General features: G+C 41.7%; 1 protein-coding gene across 1 annotated transcript in view; it reads right to left on the minus strand.

Moving 5' to 3' along the window:
- Positions 1-234: 234 nt before the first annotated feature.
- The window catches only part of tmtc3 (transmembrane O-mannosyltransferase targeting cadherins 3), a 29872-nt gene continuing 6113 nt past the window's right edge, over positions 235-23993 (minus strand). Inside the window, exons 6-14 of the mRNA XM_063874030.1 lie at positions 22468-22640; positions 17856-18108; positions 11295-11443; positions 9993-10113; positions 9756-9867; positions 7019-7122; positions 6738-6907; positions 5980-6206; positions 235-3299 (exon numbers count right to left, since the gene is read on the minus strand). Coding sequence (XP_063730100.1) covers positions 2419-3299; positions 5980-6206; positions 6738-6907; positions 7019-7122; positions 9756-9867; positions 9993-10113; positions 11295-11443; positions 17856-18108; positions 22468-22640 — 2190 coding nt within the window. The 3' untranslated portion in view covers positions 235-2418. The remainder of the gene's footprint in view (positions 3300-5979; positions 6207-6737; positions 6908-7018; positions 7123-9755; positions 9868-9992; positions 10114-11294; positions 11444-17855; positions 18109-22467; positions 22641-23993) is intronic.

Raw genomic sequence — 23993 nt, forward strand, 5'->3', positions numbered from 1 at the left:
ACATTTGATTTTCAATTTCGAACTCAATTTGGGATTTCAAATTGTATTGGCACCGGCGTTGACTTCCTGCTCGGGGCGATGCAAACATGATGCTCCCTCATCTCATAAAACTCTGAAGCAGAACTAACAGGAACCGTGCAGACAGAAAAAACAGGCAGCAGAACAATGAGTTGTCATCTCACTTTATTTAATAACCTATACGCCCCCCCCCCCACACACACACACACCCCACCACCACCACCACCACCAAGGGTTATTGCATAAAAAGAAATAGTACAAAAACCAGCCACTCAGCGAAATAAATGTACAAACTGCATGTCTCCTCATTCAACGCTGTACCACGTTTGATTGGATATCACACACACGTGTTTAACACTGACATGGCTCTGGTGTTTCAAAGTGAAAAACATCTATGGTTTATTAGTGACAGGACATTTAACATAATGCACCGTAAATGCAAAGCAACCGGTTAACAAAAAGAATACATCTACAGCATTTGCAGGGCATGAACGTAATAAATAACACTGGATACAAGTTCACTGTAAAGGTGGATGCATAGCAAGGCTCCTTAGTACCACCGCTGTAAAGTAATCAGACTACTTTCCTTTCAGTCGAGCAGAGAGGGTCAGCATACCGTTATTGTAATGTGACGCAAAAACAGGAGTTCTGATGATCATCCCGAGAGGAAGACGGACTGAAATCGCTTTATTCTGAGCGTCACAAATCCAACATTGTTGACTTTTTCGGGTCCTAGTGTCTGCTCACGACTCGAGTCGAATCAGGACGCTGCTGTGTTGTTTACATCAGGTATAATGTAGGCTTTATAAATCCTCCGGCACTAGGTGTTTAACAGGAGCATGATAGAGTTATGTCGTGTCGACGCCTAGAGCGGTCTTAAATGACATTGGGAACTGTCGAGGAAGTCAGGATGGGGCACGTGAAGCGTTTGGCATTTCATGATTCAGAAGTAAAAATTGTGATTTGGTTCATACGGTAGAGGGTTGGGGTCACGTGACATTTCCTTTGGGCGCAAAAGTGAATTTTTTGTCGAATTTTGAGTTTAAAGTCAGAATTTTGACCCAAAAAATGTGTGGCCCTAATCCTCTTCAGTATGTTCATAAGGGTTATAATGTCCAGACCTTCTTCAGTCTGCTGTACGATGATAAACATGTGAAGAATGATGGGATGAAAGCAGAGTTAAGTGTTGAAGATTATGGCGTTTTTAGACGTGAAAACACATCATGCAAATGAGCAGATTTTACTTTATACTTTTCCTTAATTTTCCGTGACTTCAAGAAATCCCAATTTCTCTCATTAGAAAATAAACGATGGCAGAGGTCTGTGATGTAATTCTGCAGGAAACACTCTGAAGAAGTATCTACGTTTTATTCGTAACAAAACTCTTTTAATAATCGATTATAGGAATATGTGAGCCACGCAGTATCTTCAAAGACAAGCCTTTCTGGATTCTTAACGCACAATCGATTCCTTCCAGCTCGAGTATTCTGTGATTTAGAGGGATCACAAGAACGAATGCTGCAGGAAGTGAACACAAAGGCGATTAAAAACTTCAATGTGGAACAACCCAACGTTAGTCGGTCCCTGCTGCGGAGCGGGATGAATGTGGAGATCTGTTTTCTGCAAACGTGCTGTGATAATTCCTCCTGTAGATTCGAAGGAACTTGAAAATGAGGAACACATGATGCGGAGGATGAGCGTGCGTCATAGTTGACCGTCGCATACAATTATGTGTGCGTGTGTGTGGGGGGTAGAAGAGTGGGACACACCTAAATCTCCACCGTGGCTGTGGTGTCTCAAGTCTGGCGGACAGAGATGAGATGGCTAATGTGACGAAGGGAGTGAGATAATAGTCTTTTAGCTGCCATCACAATTACATTTGGTGGAAAGGCAGCTGTGAGGATGATGATGTAGTGGCAGGAAGCGCAGAGCGAGATCAATGGAGATTAGTTTTGTGCGAGAGAAAATACTCTCGGTGTTATTCTGAGGCACACTTATCATCCTTGCCTTGAGGAAATCTGGTAACGCGTCACTTCCTTTAATTGTTCGGGATACAATCATTCTGTTTTTAAAGACAATCACTCATAGGAGTGAGTCACATATTATCCAGTGATAAACAAGGACTACACAGAGAAAAACAACTCATATTTATAACTATGGCAGATATGTGGACATTCAGATGAAGCACACGTCTGGTTTTAAATAGATCATCCCAATTTGTGCTTATTGTTACGTGTGCAGATTTCCCTTCTTTACATGATTAGTGTCAAATCAGAACATGTGGAGCAGCCTGCAAACGAGGGAGTCAATCAAAAAGGGTGTAAATAAGAGTACACACTGGGAAATGCAGTCTTATCCCGGAGCGCTATAAAAGTAGTCCAGCTATAAATTACAACCCTGTCAATCACCACTCAATATGCGCTCGATCTCCTCCAGTCTCTTCAGGGCGGCTGCTCGTTTCTCCTCTATATCTGTAATCTCTTTAGTGGACTTACCCTTAGTCCGCTTGTCAGACTGGCTACTGTCCAAAGACTCCGATTGGTCGACGCCTACACCTCCGAGACTCTCTGTGGAGGATTTCCGCACATTCTTCTCATTCCCAGTCCCCTTCCCTACGGCATCAGCACCCCTCCCTTCCTCCTCACCCTCAGACACTTCCTCCTCCCTGTCCTCCACTCCCTTTGGCTTTTCCTCCTGAACAGCCGCGGTGTCCCCCCCCCCTGCTGCGGTGAGCGGCTGCCCTGCTGCGCTCATCGCTGCCATCTTGCTGCGAACGATGCTCAAGTGGCGTCGCACGTACTCCTCGTTGGGCGCCAGGGCCAGCGTTTCCTCCAGGCAGCGCTCGGCCCGCGGCAGGTCGCGCTCCTCGAAGTACACCACGCACAGGTTGTGCTTGCCTTGCACATTGGTGGGGTCCATGCTGAGGATTCGCTCGAAGCAGCCTTTGGCGCCATTCGTGTCCTTCTTGTGGTTCATGAGGATGTCGCCCTTCAGGATGAGGCCCTTGATGTGCTCCGGGTGGTGCCGCAGCAGCTCATCCAACGCGGGCAGCGCGTCTATCTCGCGTTTGGACTGAGAGTAAAGCAGCGCCAGGTTAAACAGGGCGCTGCGGAAGCCCTGCTGCAAACTGATGGCTTTCTTCATCCACTGCTCGGCCGCCACGTTTTCATTGGCGTCCATGGCCAGCATGCCCAGGTTGAAGTAGCCGTTGGCGTCTTGGGGCTCTTCTTCCACGTAGATCAGGAAGCGACGGTTCGCCTCGGGCCAGAACTTTGGCTCACCTGCCACAAAAAGCAGAGACATAATGGAAAGGTGTCACTGATGAAGTTATATTCAACTAAAAGGTCCACAGAATCTTTAAAGAGGCCCCTATTCTGCTTTAACGGGTTTCCCCATTCCTGTAGTTTGTTATTTATGTTTGAGTGCATGTCAATGGTCTGCAAAGGCTGAAATCCCTCCATCCTCTCTTTAGTTCCTTGACATAATGACATCGCTGTGACTGGTGCCCCAACATATTGTACGTGATGGGCTGAGCAGTTGACCAATCACAACAGAGCCGGCCAGCTAACCAATCAGAGCAGACTGGGCTCTGGTTTCAGACAGAGGGTGAAAAGAGGGGCTGCAGCACAGGCAGTATGAGAAACATAAAGAGCTTTCTGAACATTAAAACATGGAGACATGTCCCAGGAGAGACACTTCATATAAATAAGAAGCTGTAAATGAGCATGTCCTCTCGGTTACGGGTAATAAAAGTCAACAATCCTACAAATGAGTTTGAGCCAAAACATGCAACAGAATGTCTGACAATGCATAAACACATAATAAAACGGTCAATAAAATCATCCGTTAGATTAAAGGAAAGGTGTCAACACCTGCTCTGGAATCATATCACACCGTCAGGCTTACCTGAAAAACAGACGCTGTCTATCAAGTTAATATTGCTACATTACTGACACAACTCTTTGTCGATTTTGTTTGCACGACCTAACATGAAATAAATAGACCCAGCTTGACGTTCTTTGCCTCCACGAAGAACTCTTCCTACACTGTATATGTTTTCTATGTCACACTGTATCTTCCTTCGTGCATTAACCTGCAGCAGCAATGGGCCAGTAGTTTATGAACTGCTCATGAACTAAGGACGCAAAGGAATGTGCCTTCATAAACGTCCAACAAACTCAATATAAACATGAATTAATGTTTTTCTTTTGACACAAAGCCACTGATGTGTGGACTGACAGAAACTTGGCCAGGAACTCTAGCACTGCCACAGAAAAGCCACTCCTTAAGAACCTGGTTTCACTCTCCAAGTGACATTAGTCTTACCCTAAGTGACTCACTGATGTCGCATTTTCACCTCATGGTACATCTCTACTCAACTCAACGTAATTGGGGTAGAAGGTTACAGAGTTTTGTGTTCAACCTCATTTAGTAACCCCCCACAACCAAACAGAGACGTGTCTGCACTGCATCAGTTGTTCGGTAGTAAGTATGATGTAGTTTTGCTGACTGGTAGATTTTTTAATTATAGCTTTGTTGTTAAAATGTCCTGTTTTTTATGTAAATGTTCCAGTTGTTCTCAATTTGTATCTTTATGGCCTATTAGATGTCATTTCGCAAGTGTTACCAGGGTTTTATGCTAACTTTTTATTATCAGCTCAGCACACTTTGAACCTGCAGTACTAGGACTAGGACTTGGAACATTATAATGGAAGTATATAATTCTGGTTTCCATGCTCTATCGTTTTGCAGGAATTGTTCGGGTTTAAAGGGTTAGGGTTAACGCATTATCAGGTCTTCTGGACCCCTCAGTACGCTTTACATACTGAGAGTCATTCACCCATTCACACCTCATTCATGCAGAGCAGTACACCTTGCTCTAGGGAAAATAACACTCACACACGCCGTTGGCCATCGGGGGCACCTCAGGGTTCAGTATCTTGCCCAAGGATACATGAACATGTTGACTGCACAAGCTGGGATCAAACCAGCAACAGCCTGGTTGAAAGACGATCGCACTCCCTTGCATTTATATCCTTTGTTACCCAGCTTTTGTGACCACTCCGCATTGATAAAATGTCTCAAAAACACTCCAAAATATGACATTAGGAAAGCATGACTTTGAGGAAACACCAAAGACCAATCCATGCCATCATGTGGTATAAAATAGTTTGACATTTTCTGCGCTTGGATGGCTCCTTATTGTCGATATTCCTATGAAAGCCAATCATCCTCTGAGTGCCATAGGTCTATCAATGACGTTTAATGAAACCGTGACGATCCTACAGCTCAAAACAGCTCGTTTTCAACAGCAAGGACCAATAGGCTCCTTTAGGGACTATCATCAACGCACGTGAAAACAATAGAGCAGCTTGCTGGATCCACAAGAGTCTCAGTTTTCTATTTACCACACTTATGCAATTTCAAGACTGTTCAGGGCCCCGAGCATGCAGGAGTATTCAGATGTTTTACCTGCTGAAAATAACACATTTAAACTGCAAGCAAAAACGGAATATTGTTTTCCAAGAATGCATTGAATTTGCATAAAGCATCTAAAGTTTAAGGGACTCCTGTGAATATAGCCATGCCAAGTATTCCCCCTCTATAATGTTGCCTAATTTCTGACTAGCAGCAGTGCCAATGGATTGTCTTTTTCAGTCTCTATAAAAACATCCTCCAGTGGTCATTTAAAAACAAATTAAAAGGACTATTTTTTTTAGGAATATCTGTACCAAACAAATATTTTGTTAAGCTCCACAATATTCACTTCAAAATGGTATTCAAACACCTGTTTAGCCTTTAAACATTATCCCTAAGACGGTGAAGTCATGCAGCGAAGACAATCCCACGAGTCTCCCAGGGACACGCAGTACAGGCAGCGCTTGATTCCAAATGGAGGCAAGTTCTTTGCCTCCATTTGGAAACTGGACAAGATCCAAACTAAGTACAGGCATCACTCACCAGACTCTTGCATCAGAAGCGCTGAGTTGAAGAGCGCCAGTTTGTGGCGTGGGTTCAGCTCCAGGGCGTGATTGAAGTTCTTCAGAGCCTCCGATGGGTCTTTCATCTCGATGTTGACGATGGCCAGGTTGTACCACAGGTCAGCGTTGGTGCGATCAAGCTCCAAGGCTCGGAGGTAAGCGTCCCGTGCTTCTGTCAGCTTGTTCATCTTCAAAAGCAGCTCCCCTCTGAGGCAAAAAGGAAAGACAATAATTAACAGCACACAAAAAGGAGTATGTGGGGGGCCATTTGGTTATTGTTAGAGGTTGGAATGTAGGGGACTATATGCTAAAAAACAATCTGAAATAATAAGACTACATTTATGTGACGTGTGTGTTATTTAAATTATAGAACATATAAAAGAAACTGAACTGTGGAATAACAAGTAGTGACTGATCATGTTTAAAGCTAAACTACCAAAGGTATACGAGTCATTTTTATCAAGATTACCATCATTACTTCAGTAGAAACAGAACAAAACAGCCGACAGAACCGTACAAATTACCCCATTTAGCTACAAATGCTACAAAAGCTATCAGCTATCAATGAAAACACTCAGTGCAGTGATGGAGGCCAATTCAAACAAACGAGTACGAATGCTAATGCACGTCAATGTCCACATTTCAGTTATTGAATCCCTGTTTCCTGTGGTGAGTATAACGGATGTTAATTCATGCTCAAAGGCTGACATCTGATAGGAGCAAAGTGAAAACGCTTGCCTGCTGATGTAGGCTTGTTTGAAGTCTGGCCTCATGCTGATGGCTTGTCGGTAGAGCTGGTCGGCTTCCTCCAGCCTCGATTCGTTGGCCCGTATCAGATTAGCTAGGTTTATGTAAACGTTCAGATGGTTAGGGGCCACACGAGTCGCGTACTTCTTACCTGGAATAACCTGACGATGGAGAGAAAATATAGGAATGGTGGATCCAAGGAGGTCAGTAAAACATGGAGAGGTTTTTCTGTTGGAGCCGTTCAAAAACATGTCGTAGACATTATCATATACCTGTGGCATGAGGGATTTGGCAATCAAGTACGCATCTTCTGCCTCTTTGGACTTGTTCAAGTTCTTGTAGGTCCTTCCAACATTCATGTGAGCACCAATGTCATCTGCAAAAACATTGTATTGAAAGAAAACAGAGCAAAACAGTCAACTGATGTTCATTTTACGGTTAATATTTGTATTTTGTGCCACTGCTGTCACATGTTTACGTATGATGGAGCAATAAATTGCCTTATATTATTTTATAATTTATTTACTTCCTGTTTTTGTTTATAATAAATATACTATTATTATTGTTATTATTATCATCATCATCATCATCTTGTTATTTAAGTTAGTTACATTTGTTTCTATGCTTTTATTTGGATGATTAGGGCACCTGGTGTAGTTTATATGTGTATATCGGAGACAGGTGGTGGTGGGAGCAGAGCACCAGAAGGCAAATAGTTTTTTCCACAGTCGGATAGATTCAAGCCACAGGAGAGCCACAGGAAAGGCTCTAGAAAGGCAAGGATTGGAAGCTGTGCTCTTTGTTGATAATACAAATAAACGCACAAACGGTGACTTGTCTGGACCTGGACCATTTTCCCCCTGCATACGATTCGCTATCTGGTGCCTCAGCGGCAGTTTAGTTTAAGTTGATTTTCTTTTAAAGAGTATAGGATTTTGGCTGCTACTACATGCTTTAATGTTCACAAAGGGCTTTCCCCCCCTAGCTGCCTCCCGGGTCTCTTTGGTTTCCCTCACTGATGTATTTTCTCTATCGACCAGACGGGAGAAGAAGCGAGGACATGTGTTTGAAAAGCTTGTGTTTATTTTTTAAACTTAGCGTTGTTAAAACCAAATTGACAATCTTTCAAATGTGGCAATATTTATTCTTTAGTAGGACGGTGTTTTCCAGGTCACACCCACCTGAGCATGACCACATGAACCTGTCCATCTCTGATGTGATTTCAGCTCAGGTTTCCATAAATCAAAAGGTTTCTGACAGATTTCAACGACTTGTGTTTCTCCAACATGATTTATGAATTGGATAATGTTTTTGCTCAATAGAATGAAAAGAAACGACTAATGCTTGAAAAAGTCCCAAACAGTGCTTCCTTTCAATTCACTCTGTGGATCTCATTTCAATGTTCTCCTCAGTTGGATAAAAACATGGCATTGTTCAGAGTGGATTAACAACACATATAGGACGTTACACATCCTGTACAATGTCATATGATTGTTTTTTGATTCTATTATTCTGTAGTCCATTATTTGCCAGTAAGCGGCAGCTCTATAGACTCTGTAACCCTTAAATGCCAGTGAAGCTTTCAGAAATACTTTATTTTCTCAAGGTTACACTCCTACTTTTGCCATGTTCACTTTCCTGAACTGCATCAAAGTGCCCTTTTGCAATTAGAGTTGGCAGTCTTTCAGAAAAAGTTCGAATCGCTCAACTGAAATTAGAATCAGGCTCAGAACAAAAGGCAGACTCTCCCCGACCCTCCACTCTAGGTGAACGTCAGTGGTTGAGCTGGTTCCTCAATAGGAAGTGTGGCTTTGCTTGAAAGCAGCATTTTACATTCTTTTTGACAGGTTTTATAGACAGTTTAACCATGTGGTTATGCATCATCAGGCCTTCCATAGCATGTTTTGGCCTGAAACTCATTGAGCACTTTTATTTCCCGTAACCAGGACTTAAAGAAAACATGGTTATGTTCATTTTCAGGCTCATGTTTGTATTATGTGCCTCTACTTTGACAGGTTAACATGCTTTAATGTTCGAAACGGCTCCTCCCCAGGGCCTAGTCCGCTCTGATTGGTTAGCCGTTGTGATTTGTCAACCGCTTAGAGATGTCCCGCCCCTTAGCCTATCACGTACAATGTGTTGGAACGTTAGCTAATAGAAGCGCCAGTGTTACTTAGTGATGTCACACTTTGGGGAGGTAGTGGCGCAGTCTGTAGGGACTTGGTCTTTGATACAAATGGTCACCCGTGGGGAGGGATTTTAGCCTTGGCAGACCATTTACATGCACTAAAACATACATAGCAAACTACAGGAGAGGGAAGACCCCCAAAAAGCATAACAGAGCCTCATTAGTTTTGAGAAGTAGCAACGCCCTTATGCCACCGAGAGTGTAATCACAGTATTCAGTATGATGGGATCACATCCTAAACTAAAAGAGCTGGGGGGAGGGGGGGAGAGAAGCCTTAACAATACCACATCAGGCAGAAATGCAGGCAGTTGCAATCTGTCATCTTTACCTTATCTAACTTCCCAGTGTTCCAGTTCACTGAGTCATCCTGTTTTTATAAGTCCAACTGACAGATGTCTATACTTGAATTAAACAAATAAAATCAAGCCAAGATAACAACAACAACAACAACAACAACAGGAGAACCTGATTGCCAGCCAAAACTTGGCCTGAAAAAACACCACAAAAAAGTATCGGACACAGCCTTTGCTTAAAAACAGTGTGATCCACATTAGAGCGGGGCTCTCGCATCGCAGGTGTTGCTGCTTTTGTTGAGCTCGTTTGGCCGGTTTTGAATTTGTTTAAAAAGTATTGGTAATGCAAGTTATAAACACAATTGTGTCACGGGTGATAAATTGAACACAGTGTGCTTTAAACACTGAGAACAATACATCCTCAACCATCAAATCCAACGAGGTCGGCAGTTGTGTCACACCATCGTTTCCCCCTGTCCGAGTCCACAAAATATCATGATTTATTATATCAATATTAATTTGTCTTACCCGGCTGGACGCGTGTAGCCTGGAGAAAGTACCGCAGAGCCCTGGCGTAATTGTTTTGGTTTTCCAGAGCGTGACCAACATTATTCCACAGCTTGGCGTTGTTCTTGTTGACCTGAAAGCGCAGGTCGTTTAGGAACAAAGGTTAATGGGCTTGTTTTGTTTCATCGTCATTAAAAAGAGGCCTCTTTTTCCAGGCTACCATTAGCATAGCTGCCTTGACTGTCCGTTCCGTCTTACCTTCAGGGCAGAGGTGAACAGGGTATACTCAGACTCCCAGTCCCAATTCCTGTTAAACGTTTTCACTGCGTGTGTGGCCAGGAGCACCCCGATTACCAACCAGGACATCTTCTTAAAGTACCTATGAAGGAATGTATAAAGACAGTCAAATGATGTTGCTTTGGTCACGCAAAAAAACAAAGAATTTGCCTTATTATTTTGTGAGTAGTACAGGGGTATATGTGTAATAAGGCTGGCAGTATTGTTGCACAATATATCCTTTCTTCATCGATTTCAGAAAGGTTTTGCTGCTTTATTTAAACTCAGAATCATTTTTGTCTTATCTTCAAGAAAAGTCTAAACTACAAAAGCAGACATTACTGAACACAGCTTGAAAATAAGCAAAGAACAAAAGACAACAAGTGAAGAATCACATTTGGTTTTGGTTTGGTTGTTAAGCCCTAACAAGGAGTACCAGCAGTTGTATAGAAATATATTTCAGAAACAGAAACTATTTTTTATACATCTAAATATAAATCATTAGGGTTAGAATATTGCACTTTAAAAACGATGCAATGTCCGTTATTTTTTCAGAATATCAAGCAACCCTAGTCTGCATCTTATCTGTCACTCAATGATGATGTAATGCTTAACATTGTAGTAACAGGTGCCTCTGAAGTGCTCACAAAACATAGCAAGCACGTCTTCGGTTCTTCATATTTCCCTACGGCACAATTACAAGAGCTAAAAGAAGTTGCGGTTTTCGGATCGGATGGTTAGTGGTTGGATTCCATGTCCCTGCCAACATGTTGATGTATCCTTGATAGACACTTAAGGCCACACAGTAAAACATATGAACGTGAGTCTCCCTGAGCAGATGGCACCTAGCCTCTCTATGAATGTAGAATCGGAGGATGAAACCCTCTTTATTAGTCACATACATGCACACAGCAGAGCACACACAGTGAAATGTGTCCTCTGCATTTAACCCATCCTAGTACTAGGAGCAGTGGGCAGCTATTGTGCAGCGCCCGGGGAGCAATGGGGAGGGGGGATTGGAGGTGTCCGGTGCCTTGCTCAAGGGCACCACAGCAGGGGTGAACTAGCAGTCCACTTTCCATATTTCAAGTCTGTTTGGGGACTTGAACCGGCGACCCTACGATTCCCAGTCCAAGCCCCTACTGACTGAGCCGCTGCTAGACAACTGAGCCACTGCTGGTGTGTGAATACTGACTAGTGAAAGCCCTTTGATGGGTCGTACAGCTCAATATATTGGGTTTATTGCATTCAAGACGGTTACATAATTGCCGTAAAAGCACTCACCCTTTATGTGAGATGATCTTGAATCCATGTGCAACGAGAACACAGAAGCCCATACTGGGCACATAGAGGACCCTCTCCGCCACCACGAACCCCACGGGGAAGAAGAGGTTTGACGCAGGGATGAAAGGCAGGACGATGAAGGACAGGGCCTGACAGAGAAAGACAAATGATTACTTCAGACCGCATGAGCCGTGTTAATCCAATGCACATGGAACTGCATGGTAAAGCGTGCTAAGAGGAATAATACGCAACACATTTTCAGTATTCAAATGTAGAAAATACGATATGTCATCAGAGATTAGGGAGAAGTGCTAAATTAAAATACTGGTTTCTCTACTGCCAGTGTGTTCTCCTTTGAAATGTCCATTATGATAAACGAAAGAATGAATTGGCGCGCAGACACAGCGTGCTGCAGCCATCGGAGCCAGCAAACAAACAGGATCAAGAGACGTGAATTGGATTGTGCCCAACATAAAGGCATGCCCAGAAATGTTGTAAAACACAATTACATATTGGAGATGTTTTTGAAAGATTGAGACAGCTTAGGGCCTAATAGGATTTAAAGATAGAGTTAATAATTATTTCTTTCTGAATGTAAGCTTTAGCAAACTGATTCATAATGCCTGCTAGGCCTTTAGGGAGTTGTGTCATCAGCAGTGTTGGGTGTAACGGAGTTACAGTAATGTATTACTTTTTGCTGTAACGCAGTAATATAACGCATTACTTCTGAAATTTGGGTAATATAATACCCGTTACAATTCTCAGTAACGCAGGTAAGAGGGCTGCAGAAACAGATTCACAATGCAGAGCTGCAGGCTCACAATGCAGAGCTGCAGGCTCACAATGCAGAGCTGCAGGCTCACAATGCAGAGCTGCAGGATCACAATGCAGAGCTGCAGGCTCGGAGAAAAGAAAAGACAGGATTGCGCGCAGGCCGAAGCAACAGAAGGTCACTCTCTCTGGGTCTGCATGCCTCTTGAACCCCGAGAAGTTCAGAGACTCGTGGCAGAGTGTTGAAGATCTGCAGTGTATGTCAGCTGTGGAATCCCTCGTTCACGTACAGCAGGTTACAGGGCCGTGCAGAGGCTCCACTAACATGTTAATAATAACACAGAGACGTCATGTTACCGGTATCACATATTATTCAGCCCACTTAAACGGAGCATGAGTTTAAGCTCTAGCTCTTTTCCTAATGTTCAGCATGTACTACTGTAATTAATGAGCTGCATAAACTACATTTCAGCATTTAAAGCCAAACTTTTGCGATTATTTTGGTGAAAGTAACTCAAAACGCATTACATTTCAGAGACAGTACTAATGTAATGTAACTTATTACTTTGAAAAGACAGTAATAACTCATATGTACTGTATTACATGTTGGGAGTAACTTGCCCATCACTGGTTATCAGTCATTTTAATATTAAAGTACTCGACAATGTGAGACTAGACGCTGAAATACTTCATGTGTAGAGTAATAGAGAGGTATTAAATGTTCCAAGTGGAGCTTTTCAATTCTAATATAATGCTGGAAAGTTTATTAAAGAGGCCCTATTCTGCTTTTGGGGGGGGGTCTCTTTCCTGTAGTGTTTTTGATATGTTTAGTGCATGTAAATGGTCTGCGAAGGCTAAAATCTCAATGTTTCCTTCCAAAAACACAGGGATTTTCTCTCACACATCTGAAACACCTCAATTGGACTGCATCGTTTACTTCCCGAACATAGTGACATCACTTAACGCTTCTATTGGCTAGCGCTCAAACACATTGTACGTGATAGGTTAAGGGGGCGGGACATCTCTAAGCGGTTGACCAATCACAACAGAGCCGGCCAGCTAACCAATCAGAGCAGACTGGGCTCTGGTTTCAGACAGAGGGTGAAAAGAGGTGCTGCAGCACAGGCAGGATGAGAAAAATGAAGAGCTTTCTGAACATTAAAGCATGGAGACATGTCCCAGGAGAGACAAAATACATTTGAGGCCTACAATGAGTTAGAATAGTTACATAATTATGTCTTTTACCAACGGGCACTTTGAGTACGCGTTCCTTGCGGTTCTTGCCATGAACCACAATGCCTTCCGCTTTTGTTTCTGATCGTACTTCAAGTACTTCTCTTGAATGAGCAGTTCCTGGAGAACCCGCGAGCAAAAATACCACTGGCTAAATATCAGCAGGTTTCAAACAGTCGTGTCTGGACTAGTTGATACAAATTGAAAAGGATCTGTGGATGAATCAATAACAAACATCTTCAGTTGCTGTCCTTTATGAAGCTGCCCAACAAAATACCAACATATTTTGAAATGGTTATGAGTAGTTGCTTCATGCAGGCAGAAATCTTTCCACCTCAGATCTGATACTGCACGCTGTTCCTCCTCCTGCACAGGCTGGATGGAGCCTATAGAGTGAGTCAGTTCTTATATATAGCATCAGTGCAGTAACTATAAATATAAATCTATATATTACGCAGTGATCTATTTATCGCCTGTCTTGTAGTGGGAGTTATATGGTGGATATATGGGATACTGGCAGGGGAGTTGGTTAGCACTGAAAATGACCTGCATCCTAATGAATGACGGAATACAGTTATTTTATTACTTGCATATCAAATATATATATGGAACAGAGAGGGCGTTTAGTTGTCTCCCACTCCAACAAGAGAGCAAGATGCTTCTTCACTTCATTTCTTCACTAACGCTTTAATTAGTTTATAAAGTCGTCTCAAAACGAAGCAGTCGATAGTTACTCATTTTAAATTACGAAAGAGAGGAGGAGGCTGGTGGCCAGGGAGACAATGAGAGTTAGAGACATGTCTGAGTCACTGATCTAAACAAGCTGTGACCAAATCACTGAAGGAGTTTGAAAATTAAGTATTATTATTATTAGGTATAATTACACTCATCCCCCTTTCTTATGCATTGGCCCTATTCCAAAATCGACCCCTACGCATTCTGTCTGCAGTCGCACTTAAAGCTATAAATAAAAATCCCTTTTACTGACGTCTTAGTGACGTTCGTGGGATTTCTGTTAAATCTGACGTTTATGAGCTGCTTAGTTTTTGCAACAGTCTCTGTAAATACACAAAACTCCAGTCTACCTTTCTCTAGACTGGAAACAATACGATCCTAAGCATAAAACATCAGTGTGACGGTGTTAACGGCCTCTTAATTTGCGCAGTTTAAACTACTAGTTAATGTTAGCACGGAAACATTTGTAAACAGCACGTTTTCTGGCGGACATACACAACATAGTAGCACATAGTAAAGTAGTCCAGGTTGTAACACAAAGTCGTGTTTAACTACCAGCACGTGGTGGTAGGAACAGCTCTTAATTCGGCGGATGCTCAATGCAAGAAAGCACATTTCATATGATAGAAAAAGAACAACATAAACCCCAGGAGTGAAAACAAACCTCAGCATGCTGCAGTCATCGAAGAGGGCAAACAGGATTAGCAGAGATAAGTTGGATTCTACCAAACCTAATAAGTCTTGGCATGCCCAGAAAGGTTGTAAAACACATCTATATAATGGAGATGCTACTGAAAGATGAAGACAGCTCAGAGCGTGAAAGGATTTATGATTGATATTGTGCTGGCTTAAGCCCTCCTGAACATATGATTATCAATCAAACAGATTATAAACGATTACATTTTTTCAATACAGATTTTACACTTTTTATTTGACACGCACAGACACTGTTGGAAGGAAAAGGCATTAGAGAGCAGGCGTCCTCAAACGATGACAGTCTTGAAGTATTTAACGCATCTAATGCTCCATGTGAGGCAGCTGGCAGCCTCGCAGACAGCTAAGTAGGTTGATGTGGTATGATACTCTTATGCAACATATTCCACATGCTCTTATAAAACCAGAGTCAACACTGCAAAGTTCATAATGCAGTTTATTTTGTGTTGATTTGTTGTCCACTGTGCTTCTAAAAGCAACACAGTGAGGACATGTTAGTGACCCTCATGAAAGACAGCCTGTTGCAAAACAGTCGCTCATTTGTCCGTGTGACACGATGAACAACTGCTTGTTCCACGGACAAATTTATGTTCTGTTTCTCTTTGGATGAAATTGACTATTTTTGTCGCTTTGTTTCCAACGTTGGACAAAAAAATCAACAACATCTCATTAGTTTATTTAATTATAAAGCTGTTCTACAATCCTACATTTGATCTCATTTAGTGATTTAACAATGTAATGGCGCTTAAGTCACCAGGATCATGTTGACAATAAAAACCAGACGGGGAAGAATCAAGGTGGGAATCTTAATGGCACTTAAATACAGACTTGGGTAACTAATGTAGCAATCTTAGCTTATTGTTAAATACTCAATACTGTGTAGCCACGGTGAACATGAGGAACCACTTAAGCTGACGAAGACATCCCTTTTATGCACAAAAGGAGCCCTTTCACTCTGAAATGGTAACAACCAACGAAGCCATTCAGCCAAATCCAAGCAGTTCAAAGTGAATAACCCACATTAGTAATGGAAGGAAAAGTGGCCCGTCATGTGAGGGATCCAGGAATATGCACAATAAAAAAAAAAATGGGGAAAAACTTTTACAAAATCCTATTTCACTCAGGGAAAAGATTGGCCAAATAGAGACACTTTCAATGTTTGTTGGTGCCTGCATGATTTGGAAATTTTAGCAGATCATTTGACCTATATTGCTGATTCATGATAGAGGGAATATATATGTTTTGCATATTAATTCACACTATCATTGAAACATACATTAAAATATAGGAATATATTCAAATAGACCGGGGTTTTAAAATATATATAGTATTAGGGTGCTATCGTCACTTCCCGCCCAAATTATGGCCCCGCCCACTTTCCGGTGAAACTCCTGCATCAGAGCGAAGCGGAAAATAATACTTCCTTCATGTCTTAAAGCTGCAGTCATATATCGCACCTCAAACAACAAATAAATCCAGAGCTCCGGTTACTTTACTTCCTCTCCAGAAAAAAGGAGAGTAAAAGAAAGGATCAGAAATCTCAGTGTCAGCCTGCTGCCTGCCACTCGTCCCCCGGCAGACCCACCGGACATCCATCCCCTATTTATCCTCCATAAGCTGTCTCTGCCGTCTGACCTGACATTTGACCCCATCTCCATATCTCTGGACTCATTAAACCCTTTCTGACCAACAGAGATATTGTTTCCTGGCATCACTTTAACATTTTACGGGGGAAATCTGCATTTTGGTTTGAGGGAAAACCCTGATATATAAAAAGATGCTGAATTTGATCCAAACACATTTTCCTTCTATCAAGCATTACACCCACTGCGATTTCAATAATCCACTAGTTCATACTACAATTTTGATAACCTTTAGACTGATTGTGCAGCCTTAGTTTTGTGAATGGGCATCTAAGACATAAAGACCCCTTTTTGTCCCCCAGGCGATGAGCGTAAAATGTGATTTATTTTTGGATTATCCCCTGTGGCTTTTGTTGGGATTTTCTGGCATTTCTTTTCTTCTGATAACACACAGAGACTCTCACTACAGCCCACTAACCATGCAACAGCCTGCCCTCTGAACCTTGTTGAACATATGTAGAATGTGACCATGTTTATTACGTTGGAAGCTAATCATGATCACGTCTTTCTGGCAGAAGATATTTCTCCTGTAGATACCCATTTAATATAAAGCAATGACACAGACAGCTATGCTATGTATGGGCTTGCTGCCAATTGTTCTGCCTTCTCCCTCAACAAGGGACATTTTTCTGGGGATTGCCGCCTTTTTCAGGAGGTGTGGAGGGAGGTGGGCGTCGGCATCGGCCCGCGCTGCAGAGACGAGTTCCTCTTAAAGGGGTATAATCACAGCTAAGCATTATCAACCCAATCAATGAAGTTGAGTTCAACCACACCTGTTTTCCCCGTGCACATTCTTTTTACTGTAGCCTGAGAAACATCATGTCCTGCTGGTGTGTCTCGCTGTAATGGGGCTTTGTTTTAGGCTTCAAGCTGAACCTAATGTCCTGGTATTGTATTTTATAGTTCTGTACTTTGATGGGTCTGTATAATCGTAGGTGTCGAGACATGTCATGTTTTAAGTGTAATTTGTTTTTAACGTGTGTTTAACTATTAGTTATCAATCTGGAATAAATCTTCTCTTCCCCTTTTAAAAGATAAATTAATTTTGATGCATGGTCCTTTTTTATTAATATAAATAAATAATAATAATAATAATAATAATAATAATAATAATAATAATAATAATAAAATAATAATAATAAATAATAATAATGATAATAATAATAATAATAATATAATAATAATAATAATAACAAATAATAATAATAATAATAATAATAATAATAATAATAATAAATAATAATAAATAAATAAACATCAAAGACGAAGTAAAAAAATAACAATAAATGTTTTCATGAATGGAAAGAAAATGAAAACACTGTAGAGGAACTACTTTCCTTATATAGGCACATTATTTTAACAGCGTTTGTACAGGAATGCATCTGTTCAAAGATTCTTTTTATCCAATTAACAGATTGAGCACCCCAAAAATAAATATCAATGATCAGTCCAAACTTCCTCTTACCATGATGACGGTCTTTGAGGAGCTGTGGCTGTAGCGCAGGCTGTGGTACGCTAGCAGGCCCAGAAAGGTGTAGAACACCAGGGTGGCCAGGTTACGGTGGTCTAGGACTGACTCCACCAGAGGGATGGTGCCCATGGTCCAGTCGCAGCAGAGCTCCGAGGGATTCAGCAGAAGCCACGCATTCACAGGGAGAAGATAGTTGAAGGTCAGTTGTCTCGTGGGAATGACGCTGACGGCGGCCGGGTTATCAAATCTACGAGAGAGGACACAACGAAGAGAGGATTAGTGACCGATAGCGCCTGGGAAGGGTCGAGAGGAGAGGGTCAGCATGTGTGTATACAGGCGTCATTCTTTTGGGTTGGGATGGCTTGAGCTACAGCATTTAGATCCGCCTCTACTATATATAAAAACAGTCTACATTTCCTCTGTAGTGATGCTGAAGGCTATTAATAATGAACAGAGGCTATTATTCCCTTGAGAATATGAGTGCCCCTTAGCGAATGCCTTTGAACTTTATATATTCCATAATGAAAGCCCTTATATAGTAAGTTTTTTGTATATAAATGGAGGAAATTAAGAAAATATCCTTAATGGAAAGAGTTTATATATGAACAGCACCAATTACACTTTGAATGATACCAGTCGTATGCTTGAAAAAATGAAAATAAAAACTGTGTTGGAGAAAGTCTGAGATCACCAGGCAAACTGTCATCACTGAAGGCCGTATCACAGGATTGAAAAAGCCTCTAGGCACATAGACGAGATTTCCACCCTTGTGACCGAAAGCATCTGTTGGGGTTATAAAACGACAAAATCCCTTAAAAAAAATCAGCCTGAAACAGCACAGAGGGAATTGTCAGGGGTAAAAAAATAAAATAGAACATTAGGATCCGTCACCTGGAGACCATGATGGCACATATTAAGACCTTTTGCAGTATTTTTCTGTTTAATTTGGTCATAGATGGAACAAATTGCTGAAGGGTATGATATTGCTGAGTGGTAGTGGTACACAGAAGATAATTCAAATAAATATTGTATTTTTACAAGCATCTCAGCCTATGTACCACCAAGTACCATTTACTATCTGGCAACGCTGTAAAACCACGTTCTTGGGACTATTAAAATCCCATCCTCCTCATTACTACTAAGCATGAATAAATGTCACTACTAAAGCTCGGATCGGACTAGATGGGTTGTGCTTTATCGCTCGAGTTTTTAACTGCATTGATAGCCTTTTACAAGTTGCTGATACAACTTGAAGCATTCATGTAAATCTTCCTGAAGTGGAACACACATTTTGGATTACTCAGACATCCCATGCAGACAGCACAGATGCCCTATCTTGAAATGGTTACAAAAGAGAGGCATCATTTGTGTATCTGACTCAAATCCGGTCCTTCCTCTGCCTGCCCTTACACAAAGTATCATTACAGTTCAAGACTGAAAGGCTTTATCGTCACATGCATCAGGAAATGTGTTTTCCTTTAATCTTGTTGATAATCCTGCTTTGGCAGGCGTTAATATGTAACCTGTAATGCTGGTTGTCCTGCCGTCACCGTAGACATGTTTTGTCTATACGACTTCCAGCTAAGTCCCACCTTCTTATGTCCTGATAACTCTTTGGTGTTTATGGAAAACATCCATCCAGCCTGGATTTGTATCTAAACTGCCCTGGGACAGCAGGTAGTCCTGACTTGTTTAAAGAGGTCCACTGTTTTGACATAGGAGAGGTAGAATCTAAATATGCAGTGTTGGCTTGGAGCAAAGAAATTCTTTTAGTCGGTCTGGAGACAGTTTGAGGATTAGGGCTAAAGGATTATGTATTTGACTGGAATTTTATCTAGGCGATCAATTGCCATTTGGTTAGGTCAGGGGTGTCTCAACTGCAGGCCATTTTGAATCGGCCCTCAGCTAATTCTAAAAGTATAATGGAATATGGCTTATCTTATATTGTACTTCTCAAATATATTAATGAGCCCCATTTCAAATAAATTCAGTCATTTAAAATATAAAACATTTTCTAACAAACCTTAGCTGATAATAAAAAGCCCAATAACTTATTTCTATAACAAGCTTTAAATGTAACCTTCATATTTACTCTTGTTCTCAGCAATCTGAGGCTTCTGTTTTAAATAATGAGCTGCCAACAGAGTAAATGAAACCCTAAAGACAGACGGGATGCAGGCTGTTTTTTCCTTAAAGCATTTTCAAGTATTGCGCATAGTATTGATTTCTTTTGCTAACTTATAACTTATGAGGCGATATTCACCTCTATAAGTGGCCCAGCTCTCCGTATATTTTTGGCCCTCGGTGAAAAAGGTTTGGACCCCCCCTGGGTTAGGTCTTTGGAATCCTGTTCTGAGTTGTCAAAATAGTTAAGACTTTTGCAATAGGTCTATAAATGTCACGTCGTAAATGTGCACAGAAAAACGTACGGCTTGTATTGCACTTTTTTGTACAAAACACCCAACTGTGCACAGCCTTTAATTGAAAGGCATATTGATATCGGTTTTCTTCTCCTTTCTTTGGTAATTTTAGTCAGTTAGAGATGGCTCAGCATTTGAGACATGACACACACATTGTTAAGGATGCGATTTACTTCAGTTTGATGGCGGTTTGACACACAATATATATTGATTTGTTTTACAAAGGTGAAATAAAAACAGTTCTCTCTCGCCATAAAGTAGGTTATCGTAATAAAATAGCCGGTCCTCTTTGTGCGACTCAAATTGAACAATAAAACATGTCTCGGTGAGAATATCGTAAAGACAAAGTGCAAGGTTGGCAACAAACCAAGATCTCACGCTGAAGGATACTTAAACTTTGGAGTTTAGACCTCTGGAAGTTTAATGAGTCCGTTAAATTATTACCTACAATAAACATATTGTTTGAGAGTTAATAAATACAACACATCAATATTCACTACATTGATATATTGAGAAGGGGCAATTAGTAAAGCAGCATCTCTTTTCACCCTCTGTCTTAAACCAGAGCCCCGCCTGCTCTGATTGGTTAGCTGGCCTGTCTCTGTTGTGATTAGTCAACCGCTTAGAGATGTCCCACCCCTTAGCCTATTAGGTACAATGTCTTGGAGCACTAACCAATAGAAGCGCAACTGTTAGAGTGATGTCACTATGTTGCAGAAGTAAACAAAGGAGTCCAGTGGAGGCATTTTCTTTGCAGACCATTAAAGCATATATAACACACTACAGCAAAGGGAAAACTCAAAAAGCATAATTAGGGCCTCTTTAACGCTTACCATCACTGACTGATTGTTTTTCTAACAGTAACGGAAACATGCGAAGGCTGTTTGTCACAGATTCAAACACCGGGGGCAATCTAACGTATTCTTAAGATATTTCACAGAGCTGTAGAAAGCTACGTACTTTTGTCCTGTCTGTGAAAAAGCACGCTGTTGGACTCGCTTTCCTTCCTGTTGACCTCCGTGCTATAAGGATCAGGAAATCAAATCCCCCGTTCAGGCAGACTTCTGATCAATTCCCTGGCAGGAAAAAGTTCCCCAATCCAGCCTCTGCTGTAGCATCAGAGCGCTGAAGGTTCAGCCCCCGTAACCAAATTAAAACGCTCACAAGAAGTCGTCTGTCCGAGACCAAAGACACAACAAAACGTTTGTAAATTGTTGGGTATTATCGCTTGTTTGGCCACAATGTCCGCCGTGTTTTTGGTGGCCTCTGCTGTCACTGCAGAATCAAATGAGTCAGCTGCTCTGCATGATCTGTCTTTGCTTCTTCTCTCCCTGCTCTTATAATGTTTGTTTCATATGCCAATGGTTGCCTTTATCGGAAACGATGCACAGGGCGTGTTGAGCTCCAGGTTCAGCAGATATTTTGTCAATGTTGAATAAGTGTCATGAGCAAGTGGAGATTCCGTAATTTCACCTATCTGATCAAATTCCCCCGCAGTGATTACAATCTCCAGGTTATCGGCATCGTAAATATCGCATTCCACATAAATTTGCTTTAGATGGTTATCGGCATGTTTTAAGAGGGCACAGTGTACCTGATGCTCATAAAAACACCATGTTCTCTTTTTTCGATGCACCGTCACATAAGAGGATTACAGGGAATATTTTGAGCGGTTGCCGTGGCTCCGACCTTTTAAACTCTTCACATTTGACAGCTTCCAATGCTGAGAGAAAGGAATTAGAGCAACACGTTCAATGCAAATGTATGTGTTATTTATTTTTAAGCAGAACATCAATCAGCAGCAGGAAGTCAGAAGCCATGGGAAGATTTTCTACTTCAATCAAAGAAAAAAAAGCATTATGTAAACTATGACGTCATCGAAAATAAAGACAACCAGTCTAGTATAATGCGTTTACATAACCCTGCAATCCATTTTACATTTCAATCATGACTGTAATGTGTTCCACTGCCCTTTAGCAGCACATGTATTTTCCTTTTGTGCAGAAAAGCTGGCAACACGATGAAAGAAAATGACCTACAAAGCATTAAAGACTAATTGAAATGTCCTAAAAAAATGTCACCCTCCTTTGGCAATACAAAAAGAGAGTAAAAAAGGTAGGATTTTTATCTGCTGAGTTTAATAAAAACTGGGAAAATGGCTTTAAAAGGTTAGTGTGGCCGCCTACCTGGTGAAGACAGGGAGCTGCGACTGGATGATTTGCACCCTGACGATGACGAGCAGCAGTGTGCTGATGATGAGGACGATGAGCTTCAGCAGAGTCTGCAGGATAGCGTAGGGGAAACCGTCTTTACCCTGCAGCACTTGCCGCAGTGTGTCCAGCAGCATGGGCAAGGTAAACTGGGAGAAACAGGAAGGAATGGGTGAACACCAGAACATTTCACACACACTTTTTTCTTTGAGCTGTGAGCAACTCCAAAGCTCTATCTGTTCGTCTTTCCGTTTCACCATTTTTGGAGCCAGGACAGCAGTGTTGACACCTGGCTTGCCTAGGCTTGATTAATGTAATGCTCGATCTAGTGTTTCAAAGATAAATACAAGACAGTTACAGCAGCACGTGTTCTGACAGAAACCTGAGTCTGATGTGAGCACACATTACTACAGTCTGAAAAATATTTGCCATCGGGTTCCTGCCTGTCACATAAATCATTTGAAATCCTTTATTGGTTTTTAGGTTCCTGATGGACATTGTTCAGATGTACACTATGTAGACAAAAGTAATGAGACACTCCTCATCATTGAATTCACGTGTTTCATTCAGTCCCATTGCCACAGCTGTATAAAATCCAGCACCTAGCCATTCAGTCTGCCTTGCCAAACATTTGTGAAGGAATGGGTCGTTCTAAAGAGCTCACTGAACTCGAACGTGGTGCCGAATAGGATGCCACCGTTGCAACAAGTCAGTTTGAGAAATGTCTTCTCCTAGATATTCGACGGTCAACTGTAAGTGGTATTATTGCAAAGTGGAAACGTTTAGGAATCACAGCAACTCAGCCACGAAGGCACGGTTGGATGGGTTTTAGTTAGGAAGAACGTGACTGGCCCGCAGAGAGCCCTGACCTCAACCCCACCTTTGGGATGAACAAGAACGGAGATTGCGAGCCAGGCCCTCTCGTCCAACATCAGTGTCTGTCTGACCTCAAAAATGCTCTTCTGGATGAATGGGACACACTCCAAAATCTCATAGAAAGCCTTCCCAGAACAGAGGGGGGTACCAACTTTATATTAATGCCTAAGAATTTGAAATGGGACGTCATAAAAGCTCCAGTAGGTGTAATGTGTCGGTGTCCCAATACTTTTGTCTATATAGTGTATGTGACTGCTAGGTCTCTCACTCCCACCTCCTGATTGATCAACAATGGCCAGTCAACGCATCCGGGAAGATTTCAAAGTCTCAAATGAAACTCTTCACACAAAGAATTTTTGCAGGGAGAATCCTCTCTGTGGTTACACTGCAGACGGGTTTTGGACCACACTGGGTGGGTTTGGCTAAAACCCCCTAGGAGGATTTGCAGTTTGTTTAGAAATTCAAACCTCCATAACCAGTGTTGTCTTCACAGCAATGGTATCTTGTTGAGCTGATGTGGCATCGATAAGAAAGGCTGGCTCTGACTTGTTTATTCAGTCCGTTTCTTTTTCTTCTTTTTTTGAGATATTTTTGGACAAAACTTCTGACTGCTCGGAAGACCAACC

This window comes from Eleginops maclovinus, chromosome 2 (genome assembly GCF_036324505.1).
Source record: "Eleginops maclovinus isolate JMC-PN-2008 ecotype Puerto Natales chromosome 2, JC_Emac_rtc_rv5, whole genome shotgun sequence".
NCBI lineage: Eukaryota > Metazoa > Chordata > Actinopteri > Perciformes > Eleginopidae > Eleginops > Eleginops maclovinus.